The sequence below is a fragment of the Mixophyes fleayi genome, chromosome 6 (genome assembly GCF_038048845.1).
Source record: "Mixophyes fleayi isolate aMixFle1 chromosome 6, aMixFle1.hap1, whole genome shotgun sequence".
Lineage (NCBI taxonomy): Eukaryota > Metazoa > Chordata > Amphibia > Anura > Limnodynastidae > Mixophyes > Mixophyes fleayi.
Window position 1 is genome coordinate 26,690,368 of NC_134407.1, and position 18,318 is coordinate 26,708,685.

Consider the following 18,318-nt stretch of genomic DNA (forward strand, 5'->3'; position numbering starts at 1 on the left):
GATTGTGTATATATGTTTGACAAATAAACCTCTGTGCCTTTAACTAATATACCTATTCTAATTTGTTTTAAATAATGTTATTCATTACTGTATTTAACTGTTATTTTTAGTTTAACTTAACTGGTTGAAGTACCTTAAGTCTGTGTGATAACCACTGGGAGTAGATACAAGTAAATCAAATTCTGTCAGGGCGCTCCACTGAGGTGTGCAGCTATATATGATGATGGAGCATCCACCAATGCTCAAATATGGATATATAAACAAAAAAATTTCATACATACACTTAGCGCTTTCTTCTTAGCACAACAGGAAGAGAATGACAATGTAGTGTGTTCTTCAATAGCTGAATGTAACACAACAGTCCTAGAAAAGGACTCAATTGGGTTAACCCGTTACACACTTGGGATCCATGGTGGAAGATTGAAGTCAATATCATATATGGTGGTGGAAGACACTTTGAATAGGACTCTTTCATTGTCATATTACGCTATGTTGTGTTTTTTTCTGGTTATTGGACCATTGAGTCCTTTCTAGGACTGTTGTGTTACATCCAGCTATTGAAGAACACACTACATTGTGATTCTCTTCCTGTTGTGCTAAGAAGGAAGCGCTATGTGTATGTATGAAAATTTTATGTTTATATAACCACTGGGAGTACCCATACCACAAGACACAAATCCCTGGTCTAGAGAGCAAATTATTATCTGCATGACCGGTGTGATTTGTGGGTGGCACAAGGCTTTGATAAAACTTGCCCATTGTGAAATAGAAGAAATGACCTGCCTCCACTGAGACAGGTCCTCTTTGTTAACTAGAGGCTACTGGAAGCCTAAGTAAGAAAAAAACAAGACAAAAAAACAAACAAACCTTGGCTGACCCGGTTAGCTTATTTTGACTCCATACTTGGTAGTACTCTCCATCACCAAACAGCCACCATCTTCACTGCAACATTTATCATTGCTCTAGAGCAGTGTTGGCTAACCTGTGACACTCCAGGGGTGTTTTGAAACTACAAGTCCCAGCATGCTTTGCCAATATATAGCAGCTTATTACTGGAAGGGTGTGCTGGGACTTGTAGTTTTACAACACCTGGAGTGTCACAGGTTAGCCAACACTGCTCTAGAGCAATGATAAATGTTGCAGTGAAGCTGGTGGCTGCTATTGTAGAGCAGGGGGTTGCACTGCAATGATTAGCATGCTAGGTGAGCTGTTTAGCATGTTAAACTGCCTAGTTAGTGTGTTGGTCACCTTACTTAATGGAGTTACTCCTTGGCCAACTGAGGGGAGGGGGAGAGAACGTATGTACCCCTGAGGCTTTGAATAGCCTAATATTAGCAAAACAAGACTTGTCTGAGAGGTGACAGGTCCTCCTTAAGACAGATACCTGCTATCTTACCTGTTGCGATCCACAGTCACACTCTTCTCCACCTTCTACTATATTGTTGCCACATACAGGCACACTGAGGACCTGGTTTGGATCTGGGGGGTTCCGAAGGCAGACACCACCTCCTTTCAGGATTAATGCCTCAAAATCACTTGCACTGCAGCTGCTGAAAATCGTTGCACCGCTGAAAATAATAAATAATTCATTGGGCCACAGCATATATTTGCCTAATTGTCTGCCTTGCACATAAAAAGGAGACCATTTACATTCCTGCACCCATTAAAAATGCAATTGCAAAGTCCACCCCATTAACACTCAACGACCATCCCTATCTTTAAATTATCATTTTAATTTTGTCTTCTAAAATACTACTTGTTCCAGTATAATTGTCTTAAAGTGATCTTGAAAGTGTGTCACTACCACACATTTCAATGTTTTTTTACATTAGTAGAAAACACGTATTTTATGCTTAATGTTAAAGCCCATTTTTTGCGCAGGTTATTGGAGGAGAAAGGACAATAGGTATGAACCCCGCCTGCAGAAAGTTGGACACTAAAATAACAAACACCCTTTCCTGTAGGTCACACTCAATTAATCTGAGCATTTGCTATGGGTTCAGAGCACCTTGCTGCCGCACTCTGAGGACTAGGTTCAAGTCACAGAGTTGTGTAGAAGAATGTTATTGGGCAGCCAATCAAGTCATCCCCTGAAGGAACATCAAATAAATCAAGATCAGGAAATGCTGAAAAAAATGCCAGTAACTGGATATTCAGGGAACTAAAACTCAGCCCTAAATCCAGTCCTGATGACAGAAAGTGCAGGAGACACGGAGTGGACAGAATGATCGGGAAATAGAACTCCTAAACCAATAAAAGTAGGAGCTCCAGACCAGGTGGTATATCCGTTTGGACAACGGCTTTTCCGCCAAGAAAATAGATTGGATGACAGGAAAGCCATGTTTTCTCAGGACTGCAGCCTCAACAGTCACACTGTTAAAGCCAATAGCGGTAAGTTGGGATGCAGTATCAGACTCTGAGATAGCAGATAGCATTATAGCAAGGACTGCTTCCCACCTCACCCTCTTTAGTACTCACCGAAGCATAGTCAACTCATAGTAGTAGGTAACTATGATGTCTGTATCCACTGCCAGGGGATTCTAGTGGTGCTATACAATACAGATTAGATCTACCTTTGGTCTTTACCACTTGGATATGTTTCTCCAGCTCACATCCAGATGGAAGGGCCATTTGCCAGTGTCTATGTGTGGATAATTGTGATCACTGAGATGTAAATGTCAGCTCAAGCCAAGATTCTAATGTCCTCAGGTATTGTCTGCCTACTTCTCATGACACCCTGGAGCCTGATGTATGCCTCCGTGGTTGCATTGTCTGACTGGCTATAGACAGGGTGGCCAGAGAATATTTTTTTCAATTCCAGAATGTTTATAAGGATACACATCTCAACAAGGACATACGCTGCCCCAACCTAAAACTCACACCTCTGTGAACACCAGATGCCATTTAAGCAACAAGTACTTAAGAAACAAATGAGTCAACATCCAGAAGAAATACGACTACAGGCTGAGCCAGAAGAATGAGATGGTTGAGAGAATGGAGAGACCTGTTCCACAGGCGGAAGATGGCAGACTGAAATTCCCTGGCATAAAAATAGGCAAAGGATGAAACCATCAGTCCCAGAACTTGCTTTCACTCTTGTATTGGTGGCAATGCTCATACATCATTGGAGACCTCCAACAAAGAAGGTCTTTAAAGTAATTATTTTCTCTGGAGGAAGAAAGACCTTGGCGTGTCCCATGTTTATGGACAATCCCACAAAAGTAACTGTCTGTACAGGAATCACCACCTCATGGGAAACAATGCTCTAGGCTGCAAAGAAAATTTTATTGAAAATAAAATCCATCTGAAGGTATAAACAAATTTGATGCTTTAACCTTGTGAGATCACCTCTTGGACCCAAGTATCACTGGCAGGCAGCTTTGGATTTGGCAAAAAATCCACCATGGCTTATGCTTGAGAGTGGAGAGGGGAAGTCTGCTTTCGCCCCTGACTAATGAACTGCTTATGAAAAAATGTAAATGCAGCAGAATGACATGTCTGGTTATTATTTTTAATATCATTTTGGGGAAAAGGGGTACTGCTCCCTTTGTTGTCTGGATGATAATTTTATCAAGTTCAAGCTAAATGAGTGTATTTCCCAGAAATGACTACCAGTGAGTGCTCTAAATTGGGATCCAGAGAACAGATCTTCAGCCATAGAGTACAATGAAGAGCCATGGTGTTGGCAGACACACGAGCAGCAAGGCAACATGCACTGTTTTGCAAATGAAGAGATTCACCTCCAGGAAATGTCTGGCTAGTTAAACCAGCCTGGAATGGGAGATATCATCAAGAAGACAGTCTTTCATTTGCTCAGCCAGTGACCATGCCTGGCGAAGGAGCGGAGTTGTGACATCCTGGAGGCTACAAGAAATGAATTTTTAAGAGCACTTCGATGTGCTTGTCAATATGGTCCTACGTGACAGAAGGCTTCTCAGGCAACTTCCGTTCTGTCACATTGATGTCATCAAGCTCCTTGTTAGCAGGAAAAACCATTAACAAAATATAACTGTCTGTGTCACAGAGGCAAGACTTGTTCTTCAAGTACAAGAAGCTCCTTCTTAAAGTCAGTGTCTACACCTGACAGAAGGATGGAACATTACCTCTTACAGGACAACTGAGAAGTGGGAGTAGCTTACCCAGCAGTTAAGAGGAGCTCCTCACATCATTGTGGAAAGTAAATTGGAGAGCTTGGCCTGGCTGTTCAGGGACTTTTTCATTAAAGTAAGCAAAAGAGGGGGAGGGGGTCTGTCCAGGAGTAGGGTGGCTGCAGAACCCACCTTTGTTTCTCCAAAAAGTATGCATCAGTGACACAGGAGCTTCAGCAGTTGGAAAGTCAAACATTGGGTCAACAGATGGGAGGAACAAGTTATTTAGCCCCAAAGCCCAGGAAGAGAATCAGTTTAAAGAAGGTGAAAGTGATGGTCACCCCCTCCCCTAGGTGGGAGAAATCCAGAAATATAGGTCTCATGGGCACACCACCAAACCTGAGAACGGTCAGAACAGGGTGACCACCTCAGGTAAAAAGTCCCAGGGTTTCGTCTGCCACAGCAGTTAAAGTGGATAAGTGTGGGGATGCTCATGACGGCCCATTGTCTGGTAGAAAGCAATGCTCATAGATTAGTGGGGGATTCGACCCAATACAGGCAAAGAGAGGGGATCTCTTCCAGAACTTCACTAATTGAAACGATTCATTGATCAGAAGAGAACTCTCGGAAGTACTTTGAGCTCCGGCTAAAAGTCAGGGTAGAAATAAGCAGAGTATTTTAACTTCATGCTACATACAGGCCAATTGTAAGTAAGGTGTTCAGCTGTTCTTTAATGTGTAAGAGACTATTCTTAATTATTTCACTATTTTTCTAGTTATGTCATATAATCCCAGCTCATATACCATGCATCTATCAAGTGCTGTTAACATTGTTTTATAAAAGGCATTAATGGTTGTCCATACATTACCAGTATACTTACGTGTCTGTACTGTGCATTATATAGGAGCCTGGACATTTACTGTCATCATGGCTCATTCCAAGAATGTGCCCAAGTTCATGAGCTAACACAGTGGCTTGTGACGGAGGTGTGCTTCCTGGACTAAACTGTACAGAAAAACTCTTGGTGAGTCACTTAATACAAGCAAGTAACACGTATGATGAATGAAAACATTCTACTTACTGTACTGATGGAGGTGGCAAGTCTGGGTGAACATATCGTGCCAACAAATGCCATGCCGATAACGCCACCACTGAAAGCACCGTGCCCTCTGAAAATGATTCAGTATTATTGATGTAATATCCTTGATAGAGTAACAACGTTAAAATTTGCTAAATAATAAAGGGGAACTAGCTGTAAATTTGTATTATTTTTTATTTTATTTTATTTTATTATTTTTGATACCAATTTCCATGACCCTCTCCTTCTAAGGACACAGTTACCTCCAGTAGGACAAAGTATATCACTGTCACCTCTATGTTTGCTGAGCCGTGAAACCCATCCTCACTTATTGCCCAGCTGGTCCAAACGTATTATAAATGTGCATTATGAACAATGTTACCGTCACTGCACAATTAATAAGTACTGAACAAGATTCATTCTGGTTGCAGACTTGTTAACAAAAGTCGGAGTAGATGAGTATTGAACATTATCTCACTGTGGATGAAATAAGCAATGACCTGCTCTGTATTTCACAACCATTCCTATGCAGCTTGAGGAAGTTCACAAACATTCCATAACCCTTTGGATATATATGTCATGTTGGCCACCAGGAGGTGATGCATTCAAACCTATATTTTACATTTGGAATCCCCTCCAGTAAAAGTCTTCCGCTTGCCCACACATTTGGGTCATTTCAGCTTGGAGACTGCATAAAGGCCAAATAAGTGACGATAAGACTTACTGGACAGTTCTACCAAATTACCTAACAAAATGGGTACATGTGTGGCTAGCTTAATCACCCACATGAGGAGGTGGTAGGCATCACATCTTCTTAGTGTTGTATTATCTTTCCAATTTGAAAATCTCCCCAGGACATCTCCAGCTGTCCCCGAGCTTACATCAATGGGATTGCTGGTGGCCCATGTAATCAAACTAGTTAGAACTACTCGGATGTTCAGAGAAACGATACATCTGTAGAAACAAAGAGATCATAAATTAAGGAATTGAAAGGGAATAAGGGAACAATGTTTCTTCATCAATCATAAACTCTATGACTAGTACCAATAAATATAAAAGATATACAAGTGTAACAACATTAACATGACATCCAGAGCGTCCATGCCATTATTGTAACCCATCATGGCACTTCATGAAAACACATTGCATCGCGTTTGCCCAGTGTTCCAATTCTCAATTACATTTTTAATATGTACTACCATTGTATACCACCAGATGTAGTAGCGCTGAATTTCCTATTAATATGCATTGTAACTCATTCATAAGATCCTGTTCCCACATTGTAACTCACAAGTCATTCATAAGATCCTGTTCCCAATTTTAAATAAATAAATAAATACATTAAACTGTCCCCCCCTCCTTATGAATAACAAGAACCAGTGCTTACAGCCTGGGCTGTTTTACTGCTAATGCAGGGTAGGGGAAGGGGGGGGGGGCAAAAATCATGGGGTATCCCTGCAAATGCCTATTCAGATAATAGCTTCCATGGCTTGCTGGGACTTGTAGTTCCACGCACTTAAGTAATGTGTAACTATGTTTTACACATTACTCTGAGGGGGTTTATGCATATTGGGAGGCAGTGCACACTGACAGTTATATTTATTAAATTATTTTTAAGGCGGAATTTTAATTTATGAATGAATGACTTTGAAATTGGTAAGAGCCCCCCAAGTGGCCACAACTGGGTCTACATACAAAACAGTAATGCTGATTTAGACAGTTACATTACAGTATCGACAATGCAAAAGTGTAACTCGGGAATAGCATCATCCATTAAAGGAGTGCATTTGTGTATAATATATATATATATATATATATATATATATATATATATATATATATACCGTATTTCCCCCATGTATAAGGCGCTCCCATGTATAAGACGCACCTCAATTTTGGCCCCAAAATAAAAAATAAAAATATTACGGTAGCTGTCAAAAATGGCAGGGAGAGTGTAATGGCCGGCTGCTCTGATTGTGATCAGCCGGGCAGCACACTCTCCCTGCAATCGCCCCCGCCCCCCCCCCCCCCCCCCCCCGCGCGCTGCCACTATGCCTCTGTCCGCCTCCTCCTGGATCCCCCTGCTGTCACTCTAATGCTGCCCCGCTTCCCCTCGATCCCCCCACTGTCACCTTTAATGCTTCCCTCAATCCCATTGCTGTCACTCTAATGCAGCCCTGCTCCCCCTCGATCACCCTGCTGTCACTACAATGCTGCCCCTCTCCCCCTCGATCACCCTGCTGTCACTACAATGCTGCCCCGCTCCCCCTCGATCACCCTGCTGTCACTACAATGCTGCCCCGCTCCCCCTCGATCACGCTGCTGTCACTACAATGCTGCCCCGCTCCCCCTCGATCACCCTGCTGTCACTACAATGCTGCCCCGCTCCCCCTCGATCACCCTGCTGTCACTACAATGCTGCCCCGCTCCCCCTCGATCACCCTGCTGTCACTACAATGCTGCCCCGCTCCTCCTCGATCACCCCGCTGTCACTACAATGCTGCCCAGCTCCCCCTCGATCCCCCCGCTGTCACAATAATGCTGCCCCGCTCCCCCTCGATCCCCCCGCTGTCACTATAATGCTGCCCGGCTTCCCCTCGATCCCCCCGCTGTCACAATAATGCTGCCCCCCCTCCCTGCATCCCCGCTAACCCTGTATAAGACGCACCCATATTTTAGACCCCAAATTTTGGGGAAAAAGGTGCGTCTTATACATGGGGAAATACGGTATATATATATATATATATATATAAAAAAGAAGCACCTGAATCATTGATTATATTGCTCTCAACTAGAATGTTTCAAATTTCTTATCTAGGGAAACTATTTAAACTGTTGGGGAATGGGTATAATTTTCTTTGTATAACTGGGAAAAAAGATGAGTAGATGAAGGCGTTCTGTAGGCCACATTTCCACGCAGATCAAATTGTTTCCAATGGAAACTCTAGTAAACAAAGACGTGTGATGGTCTGTTAGATACACTCTAATATAGAGTGTACCTGGTTCCAGCTAGGGTTATAATTGACAGCAAAATCCAGATTGTGAGTAAATCGACTGCTATCAGATTATTCTTCTGTCAAATAACAAAAATGAAATCAGATTTGTGGAATCATCCTATCTTCGCACAGTACATATGCTTTTTTATGTTTTACAAGACAGTGTGCTTCTAATATTTGCTTTAATCTAAAATAAGTAATATTGTCAGCAATATTACTTACCCCATCAACAATGTTCACCAGCTCTATAGTCTCCACTTCCACTGCTGTGCTGTTGGATTTATCAGCTACATACTGCAAAAAAACATACGTCTTAGAGTAATCCCAGGCCAGAAGTGTGCAGAAGAGGCAGCTACCTTGGATACAACAAGGCTTTGAGGAGAAGCTACAGAACTGCATGAGATGAGTTTGTTTCCCAGCTTGGTTTACTCGGCAGGAAAAATGTGCTTGGGCTTGATCAAAATCAGCAGTGAGGATATCCTGGATTTCAATGGCTTGTTGGATCCATTTAAGATGCCAAGAGCAGACAGAATAATACAAGTTTAATCCCCATGCAGCACTGCCATGCAAGGCCCATCAATAACACCATTTATATATTTGGAGGACAAGAGGGATAGGCACAGCTTATCAACTTTGCCTTGGTTGACCTATATTTTGCATTTTCCAATAGCACACAGTGGGAGTCACACATTTAGATGGCCACTTTTGCTGTACCCACCCAACCCCAACAGTGCCCCATACAAGAAACAATCGTATTCTACCTGTATTTAAACAGGTCTCATTAGTCTGTCAAGCAGCAATTCTAAAGTAGAACTACATAAGCTAAGAAGTAAGATTTAAAAAATACATCAATTACAAATTGCTGGTAGGGTTTTATGAAGCAGCTTACTGCCCCTGTGATTCTGCTTACCTATGCTTGGGCCTTTGGGGCATTTCCGCAAATATGGGCCTATGGAGAGGCATGAATAGCAATGGACAGTATCAGACATGACAAGTCACATGGTCCCGACAAGAGACATGTGGTTTGGGACATTGTCACATGGTCTCACAGTAACTGGAGGTCATCAAACAGTAAACAATAGCCCTCATTGTTTGTATAGGTATATAGACTGTATGGGGGGGGGGGGGGGGGGGTACTGTCTATTTTGTGAAATGTGAGACTATAATAGTATATTGTCTATGCACTAACATGTAAGGATTTATGTAGGGGTCTTGGCTGTACGAGGGAACATTGGCTATCTAATGACATATGAAGCTTATTGGTTAAATACTGGTATATCAGGGTATATGGAGGTATTTTGTATTTTTTTGGCAGCATGATTTTATCTTTGGTGTAATAGTCTATTGTAACATTTTGGTAAAGAGCTTCATATGTTATGTACCCCTGGCAGTGGTCCAGGAGCATCCAATTATAAGGTTTGAGGGGTTATCCAATGCCTCTGAAGTCTGTAATCTACTATATAGACAGAGTGAATAATCAGTATATCTGCTAAAGTTGTGTAACACAAAACTTGCACACTTATGCTCTATGGTTCAGAGAACGTGTCTAGACACTGATGATTCTATCCCACTTTCTATTTAAAATGACATTGTTTGTTTTCTTACCCTAAGATTATCCACAACTACACCAAGCTCCACATAACTGGTTGTTGGTAAAACATCTCGCTTCATCTGTATAGAGACAAACACATAAAGAGTTGATAAAGAACCACAGAAGTGTAAAACCACAATGCAACATTCCTTTGCGACATCGCATGCATACTTTTGTGCGATTCCACCCATTTTACAGGGAAATGCATGAATTTGCAGAGTTTGCAGGGTTCCAAAGATTTGCTCCGGTTGATGGGAGGAGTTTGGTGGATCAAGGGCATTGCTTGCTAAGTATTGAGTAGACTCTCAAGTTTTGTACTAAAATGCAGAAACAAGATTTCCATTTTGAGAGATGGGATTATTTAAATAAATAGGTGGAGAGTTACAGTTACTGAGTGTTCCCTGCTTTGCAGGAGAGCACGTACCCTTTTATACCACAGAAGACTTGAATTCTCTGCTAGCTCTAAGGACAATGGCATTCAGGGGCGGACTTAAGACTTTTTTTATGGCAATTCTGCATGGTCATGCCCCTCCTTCACTCTGATTGCTTGGGCCAGGCTGACCCTGCCCCCTTTCTTCCCTATGATCGGACCTCTCAGCAGCAATTTTAAGGTATAAAGATTGCTGCCTGGGGGGGGCGATTGTTCTTCTCTGGATTCACCAGTGATGACATTCCTGATGTCCCCAAACACTCATAATTAGTTGAAGCCACAAGCAAGACTAAACTGGTATTTTAGGAGAGAATGTAAACGTTTGAATGAAGGAAGGGGGTTCTCACTTTGCGCCTTTCAGATTTATCTGCCAGACACAAAACTAGTGCCTCAATGTTTCTCTGGGGGCGTTCCCAAAGGCAGTTAAGTGTGCGAGCTACTTGGTATGTGTTTGGAGGACAAGTAGGCTCACTTGCTTGGCCACAATTTTTGATGCTTTCAAATGACCCTTGAAACCAAGGAGACAAACTGATACACAGTGAGAATACCGCGAAACATTCTAGGGATTTCCTCTAGCTAACATACAAAACAAAAGTAACAACATAGATTATTTTTTAGATAGATACATGTGTGGAGTGGGAATGAATTGCATGATGCTGAACTCATGCGTAGTGTAAATTATGGAAATTTGCAATGTGCACGTCCAAAAAACAGAGCGCATGCATATATGTTTATGCAAATCACCTCCTTACGACTGGAGAGTCGGGGGAGAAAAAGAACTGTCTAACGTAGGCTGAGCACGGTAAGGGCATGTTCACAAATGTGGTTGTGGTAGATCAGCATGGACACCTATATACACCTGTCTGGAGCTACACCTATTGCACTTGCAAAACAGAAATAGTTATTGAGAATTCACCTCTGAAGCTGATAGGTGCTTTCTGCGTTTATCGTGCATATGTTATAGGATGTAGTAGGCATATTTTAAAAATGTTTAAAAGCAATATTATATCTCATACTTGCCAACTCTCCCGAAATATCTGGGAGACTCCCGCATTTTGCGAGAGACTCCCGGGCGAGTGTGGCAATCCCCCGCATCTGGATAATTCTGCCCACTTCTTAGCGAAGTGGGCAGAATTAAGTCCCAAACGCGGCGATTCCCGGTGAATCGCGGCATTTGGCCCCACCCCCCGCTGTCAAATGACGCATTTTGCGTCATTACGTCATGGGGGCGGGTCCAAAATGACGCCATTTGGAGCCCCCCCCCCCCCCCCCGTTACGCCCACCTCCTCTGCAGGCTCCCGGATTTCACCAACAGAAAGTTGGTAAGTATGTTATATCTGCTGTATTATATCAAGTTTAATAGCAAATGTGTTTTTCGCCTACAAAACAAACTTTAACAAACGTGTCTTGTGCTTATGACCTGGTTGTGTGTATGTGAGTGTATGTATGCCTGACATACACCTGGCACGTATGCTGTAGGTGCCGACCTGGACACATCCTAAGATGCCCCCGATCAGCATGTGAGCGAAATTTTTTATGGACAGCTATTTTTTATAGGAAATTATGCGCAGAATTCATCCAGCTCAGCACCAGGCCCTAAGACTCAAGGGACATATTTTTGTGAACAATGACAACATACCTGCATGACTTATCTAAGCAATATCTTATATACATGGTCTCTTAGGGATGAGAGTATTATTATACAACTTATCAAGGAGTGATAATAACCATACATACATGTACACAAAGTGTATGTTTACCCGGCGTAGGTGATAATATGAAGGTAGTAGTGTGTGGGGGGCGTGCGTGACGTCCCCCACCCCACACATGGATAGATCACTCTGCTCTTCTATCTGGTACAGCCGATGCTCTCCTTGTAATGACTGCTCCACCGGCTCAATCCCATAATGCACCTTACTTAGGTACATGACTCCCCTGTAAATAAGGAATAAGTTACACTGGGACAATGTAATCACAGGACAATACAATGTGCTCTAGAAGAGTCATCTGCTTTATGTACCCCATTGTACAGCACTTTGGAATTGACAGTTTACCTACAGTAAAATAGTCTCTCTGTAGTTGGTTGGCAAAGCCTCTAAGAGGTTGTAGTTTATTGACAGCTGGAGAACCACATATAGTATGTCCATATATCAGGGCACATAGAGAACACATATCAGCTCTAATCTGACTCACCGTAATTATTTTTTCCCACAAACTAAATTCATACTATCATCATCATCATCATTTATTTATATAGCGCCAACATATTCTGTAGCGCTTTACAATTGGGGACAAACATAGTAAACTAATAAACAAACTGGGTAAAACAGACAAAGAGGTGAGAAGGCCCTGGTCACAAGCTTACAATCTATGGGATATATAAAGTCTGTTGTTATAAATATCTTCCAGTGGATGTATACATAGATTTAGCATATAAATGGCTGGGTAGGTTTTTATGTTCATCTGATGTAATTATAAGACTATATAATAATTTCTAGTTAGTTCCTTCATTAATGGAACTAGAAACCAACCTGAGACCGTGGCAAGTGCTGAGTGCAACGATTGAGTCCTCCATTCCTTCCACTTGTCCATGGTAATAACAAAAGTATTTCTGGGAAGATTGGGATAACAGTCTTTGTAATAATATGCAGTGATTTACAATATAAATACATATGCATATGACTGCCTCTCAAAGGACAAACTGAATTTTGAAGGGTACCTGTGACCTACAAAGTGGCTGGAAGCAGAAACTTTGATTTTCAATTCACTAGGAACTGTTGAGGCATGAGGCACCATTTGTTAGTCTGCCATACTGCTTCTTCCCATTATTTGGGGGTGATTGGCACACTTTGAGTCATGCACCACTCACCTGCTGCACAAGCTGCATTCTCTTCCTGCTACCTGCTGGCTGTTCAGTTTCCAGGGCAGCTTCTGAGCAGCCGGGTGATCTCCCTGAAGTTTCTCTGCCTGCCTTTACCTTTGGCTGTGTCTGACTACTGGAGATTTGCCATCTGCTCTAACCTATGCCTGGATATGACCACTGAAGCTTTGCTGCCTGCCCTGACCTTTTCGCGGATTTGACCTTTGGAGTTGTATTGCCTGCTCTGACCTTAGAACGGATATTGACCTGCCTGTCCAATCTCTGTGTCTCTGGCTTTGTAGTCCTATTCCCAGCACTGATCTGAATTCCAGACACTTCTCCTGCACCTGCCTCAGTCCTCTCTTGGCTCATGGGGATCGCCTTCTCCAGCTGCACGGACCTTAAAATTATTTTTTACTTTACTTCTGCCTGGGTTCTTCTAGCCCTTGATTTATTGCTGTTCCTGGTTGTAACTATCTCCTCTTAGTGTCTGCATAGAACCTGCAGATAAATGCACAAAGCTGCTTAAGTCCTGGAAGCAGCTGGCTACTGAAGAGGGCTGCTAACGGTGGGAGAAGCCTGTTTTTTGGGAAATATCCAAGGGTTCCTGTGTCTCACATACTTTAATACACCGGTGTCAAGACAAAAGGATATCAGAGGGGAGTGGTTGGTGCAATATATACCTGAGAGGCTCTGCCTACTCTTTATACTACCCCAATTTTTTACGTGTAACCTTCTAAGATAGGATTGTTCAACATGTCCCTAATCTGGGATGAACTACTAAATTACATGGTACAAGGTGGCTTCCCTAATGCTTGTAAAAATGGTGACAGATGTCCACCAAGGTTGAACCTCTTCCTCAAAGAAAAACTCATCTCTATTCAATTTTATGATATTGGACATCCCTACTCTACACCACAATAAACAAGTAAGATAAAAGTGCTACAAAAAGCAGGAATACATAGACATTTATGCTAGAATTTTAATCATAGGGAATGGTATGTTTCCTGGATTTGACCTGGACCTGGATATGCAGGAGAGTCACAAAGACCATGTTAAAGCAAATTACTAATGTTTTTATCTTAAAATAGAAGTCAACTTTTGGACAAATTTCCATTTTGTTACCTGGTCACCCACCTGGCAAACACTTCATTGAGCTCTATGGGACAGTTGTAGGTGGACTCCTGATCCTTGTGCAACAAGCTCACAGTACAACTGTCTCCATGTGACTCCAGACTATGGAGGGGGCAGGTAGGATATAAGGGAGTTCCTACTGACCACTTGGCTACTTTAGTTGTCTAGGCAACTCCTGAAATCTACTATATGTTACCCTATACATACCCTACTATATGTTATTACTATACATATGTACTGGTATGGGGCCATGTAGTAGAGTGGATAAAAGTGTGTTGTGGGGGCACAGCCAATGGCAAATTAAAACAATCATAGGCTCTGGTAGGTGTCTGAGTCAAGGGCCTTCCCTCCACTTTCACCCTCATGATTCAAATCCACTCTACTTTACTTATTGATATATCCTTCAAGCCTCATACTACAAGTAATTGTAATACGTTGAAAGAAAATATACCCTAGTTTATTTGGATCTAGAAAGTCCAAGGAGTAAATATATCAAGAGTTTTTCGGCAGGTTTGAAAAACCAATCAGATTCTAGCTATCATTTTTTTAGTACATTCTACAAAGTGACAGCTAGAATCTGATTGGTTACTATAGACAGCATCTCCATTTTTTTCAAAGCCACCAGAAAACTCTCAACTTGATACATTTACCCCCAAGCCTTCATTATCTCATGTCAATGTTATAATTAGTTTGAATAGGAGAGATATATGCTCCCTTACTGACCAGAGCCCTGGGCTACCGCTGAAAACACCCTTATTTTATTCTGCCACTGGGCACAGTGATGGCAGCCCAGGAGTTAGGTGGGCAAACACTGAAAATCTGGGCGTGATCATACACCCATGGGTGATAGGGGTGTGAATACACATACCGGCACTGTGTGATTGAGGGTCTGCATTCCGCCATCTTTGCTGTAGATAAAGTGCTGAAAGTCTTCACTCACAAATCCTCTAAAGACAATTAGAAACATACAGAACATAATCAGTCTCTGCATATTATAAGATTATTCTGTCATTATTATATTTAATATTTGTTGATACAGGACAATATATTTGTAAATTTCTGTACAATGTCTTTTTTTTATTCCATAAGAAAACCAAACAATTACTACTAGACTATTATAAGTGTACTCTGCTAAGTGCGAAACATAGTTTGGGGAATGAGAGTTTATAAAACAAGGGTGCTCCCATTCCTTGGGTAGGCTTCCTTCCTGCAGTACTTTATGCCTTTGTGGTACTACAGTACTATAATGCAGTTTAGGAAGAGATAGTTATTGACCAGCAAACTCTAGGTGATACCACAGCCTAAAATCTTTTTGAATAAACCATCACATGACCTTCTTAGCACCTTTGCTTGATTCATTAGGAGACAATATATATATATATATATATATATATATATATATATATATATATATATATATATATTTTTTTTTAAGATTTCACTAATATTATTTTGTTAATACATGTAGAATTAAGTTTTGTCTGCAATATGTGATCAGAAATATTGTCAAATACGTCTACGCTTTATGGAAATTCATGGTGAATATATTATAGTACAAGTTTTGTTGTGTCCACTAAAATTATTTTAATTAACTAACCTGACTGAGATAAAAAGTAAAAGACAAGTGTTTTGTAACACTTGGTTGTAAGATGAGGAGTGTAATTTCTCTCCATCCTTGAGGTACATTGTTTCCCACAGTGCATAAGACTGTGGTAGGAGCACTTTCTATCCTATGCAACCCCAGTGTCCCCATAATCAAGGATAAGTGGGTGCCGTGCACAGTCACATAAACGTAAATCACACCCTGGACTCACTCTCTTAGTGGAAGCCGGACACTTGGGGGTAAATGTATGAAATTTTAAAGCGGCGACGGCTTGTAAAGGCAAACTTGAGAAATCGAACTTTCATACATTTACCGCTTGATCTCCGTAGTGTGTAATTAGTAATAAGTTATTGTGAAGATACTGTTTTTTTGGCCCAATTCTACCCACTTCACACTGGCTGGCCACCCATAGGTGCCTTCCTAGACCAGGGAAAACTACCCAGTACCGTCTAAGGTTCCTATAGTCACTCAGGCAAATGCAGTTAGAAAGTAAAACAATATGTTTATTGTAATAAAACCAATCACTAGAATATTAGATACACACAGTAAATAAATACCAGACAAATTTACCTCATCATCTGTCCTTTACCATACTAGCTTAAGGAGTTACAGTCACCTGGCTGTCCTGACTTGAAGAACCATGGATCTGCAGATGTAGTCCACTAGTAGAGAATGGTAACTCAAAACTAGCCACCCTACAGCTTCCAGCCATCAATCCTCAGAATGAACCCCCGTGCCCCCCTGGAGTGGCTCTTTATATCCAGGGTCAAATTTCCACAGTGCTTTCCTCTCCCTGGGCAAACTCCTGGCTCTCTCCCTCTTAAACATTGGTGGGTGCTGAATCAGCGGGTTGGAGGGGGGAGTGGAGATGAGCTGTGCCTCCACAGAAGCTCCCCTGCTGGGTTGCAGACAAAATGTCTGGACTAGTACTGTGGAGGACAATGGATACTAATTGGCCTTCCCCATCTCCAGATATAGGATAGCAGTCAGCCCCTCACCTGTGTCCTGGAACTTGATCCTTACCCATAAATCACCTGGCTGTACTTTAAGAACAATGGATAACAGCTTCACTGCAATATCAACAATATACAATAAACAATATACATATTTACAATGCGCTACAATGTCCCCTAATCCACATGTAATTAGACACTGCATTTGTACTATGGTGAGCTGGGGAACATAAACAGGGCTATAAAAAGTACATGTTGTAAAGCTAAACATTTTGTGAGAAACGAGAGACAGGCTCGTTAAGGGAATATCAAGCTTGTTTCGTCACAGTTTTATTGTATAAAAGCTGTAGCCACCCTGGAATAACGTATGCTACAAGGCTTGCCTTGAGCACATCCCTTCACATGGGTGCACTAGTTACTGGCTCTATACATTCAGATGGCCAGCTAAAATCCACCTGAATTTCTGGTAACTCTGAGCTCTGGCTCTAGCAAAAAGACGGAAAATAGTTAATTCAGTAAGGTTACCACAGCTACCTACATCTACACCGATTATGCCCATTTGTTAAGATCTATTCTGTGGGCTTGTTATGTCCAGACTTTGCATAGCCACAGTCAGCAGGGGTATGAGACGGGCTGGGTTTTGGTTCCTATCCAGCCCTCAGTAAATAAGGGCAGCCAATCAGGAACTTTCCTGTACCCAGAAGTTCTTTTCCACTTCCCATCTTAATAGTCCCTATTTTTGGTCTGCTTTATTAATATTTACAGATAAACCCATTCAATTGTTCTCAGAGGCGATAATGATTTCTTTACCTGTTCCTGTGCAGATTTAAGATTAGAGTACTATTCAAAGTTTGGATATTATAGGATACATTTTCATCCAATTGCTCCTGTAAATGAAAAGAGATATAGCTCAGATTTACCTTACTGAATAGCTTTTCTGGCAATATTGTGTTATGTCGCCTGATGTTGTTATTTAGAAAATCTTTGTTTAAGTTTATAAGTAAAGTTAAACTGTCACCTAGTATTTATAGGCAGGGTAAATACTCCTCCACATATGTTATGTGAATTTTTACTTTTTGTTTCAAATATTAATTGCCCTTTCTATTCTATTAGGAATATATACATTTTTAACCTGTAAGAAATCATAAATTAAAGACAGATCTATGAAATAAATATTAAGGATTTGTCACAAATGTACTCCCAGCGCCCATACTTTGTAAGATATTGTAAGATATTGCAAGGGGTTAACAGGCTTTCAGCACTCAATCTAATCACTGCCATCACCTATTGTAATAGGACCTCAAACTCCGTTACACAAACTTACCCACTGGCACAAAAATGCACTTTGTTAGTCAAAGGGTTAACAATTCACACATCAACGTTCAAAGGGTTAATATATCAAAACTTGTTTACACAACTGTACACACTGGCACTCATGTACAATGCTCTTTGTTAGCAAAGGGATTAACAATTCACATCAGCAATCAAGCTAACAAAGTTAAGCACTCAAATGATTAACACGGTTAAGGTAATACTTCTTTTCTTAAAAGGCTTATGGATTCATAAAATTATCAAGGGCAAACTT

The 18,318-nt window shown here is 41.4% G+C and overlaps 1 protein-coding gene across 1 annotated transcript in view; it reads right to left on the bottom strand.

Annotated features, from left to right (window-relative positions):
• Positions 1-18,318, bottom strand: part of LOC142160950 (disintegrin and metalloproteinase domain-containing protein 9-like) — a 60,078-nt gene that overhangs the window by 17,537 nt on the left and 24,223 nt on the right. The window contains exons 3-12 of the mRNA XM_075216089.1: positions 17,544-17,620; positions 15,046-15,124; positions 12,715-12,794; positions 11,944-12,118; positions 9,768-9,833; positions 8,383-8,456; positions 5,953-6,117; positions 5,170-5,257; positions 4,969-5,093; positions 1,397-1,568 (exon numbers count right to left, since the gene is read on the bottom strand). Of these exons, the coding sequence (XP_075072190.1) occupies positions 1,397-1,568; positions 4,969-5,093; positions 5,170-5,257; positions 5,953-6,117; positions 8,383-8,456; positions 9,768-9,833; positions 11,944-12,118; positions 12,715-12,794; positions 15,046-15,124; positions 17,544-17,620 (1,101 nt within the window). The remainder of the gene's footprint in view (positions 1-1,396; positions 1,569-4,968; positions 5,094-5,169; positions 5,258-5,952; positions 6,118-8,382; positions 8,457-9,767; positions 9,834-11,943; positions 12,119-12,714; positions 12,795-15,045; positions 15,125-17,543; positions 17,621-18,318) is intronic.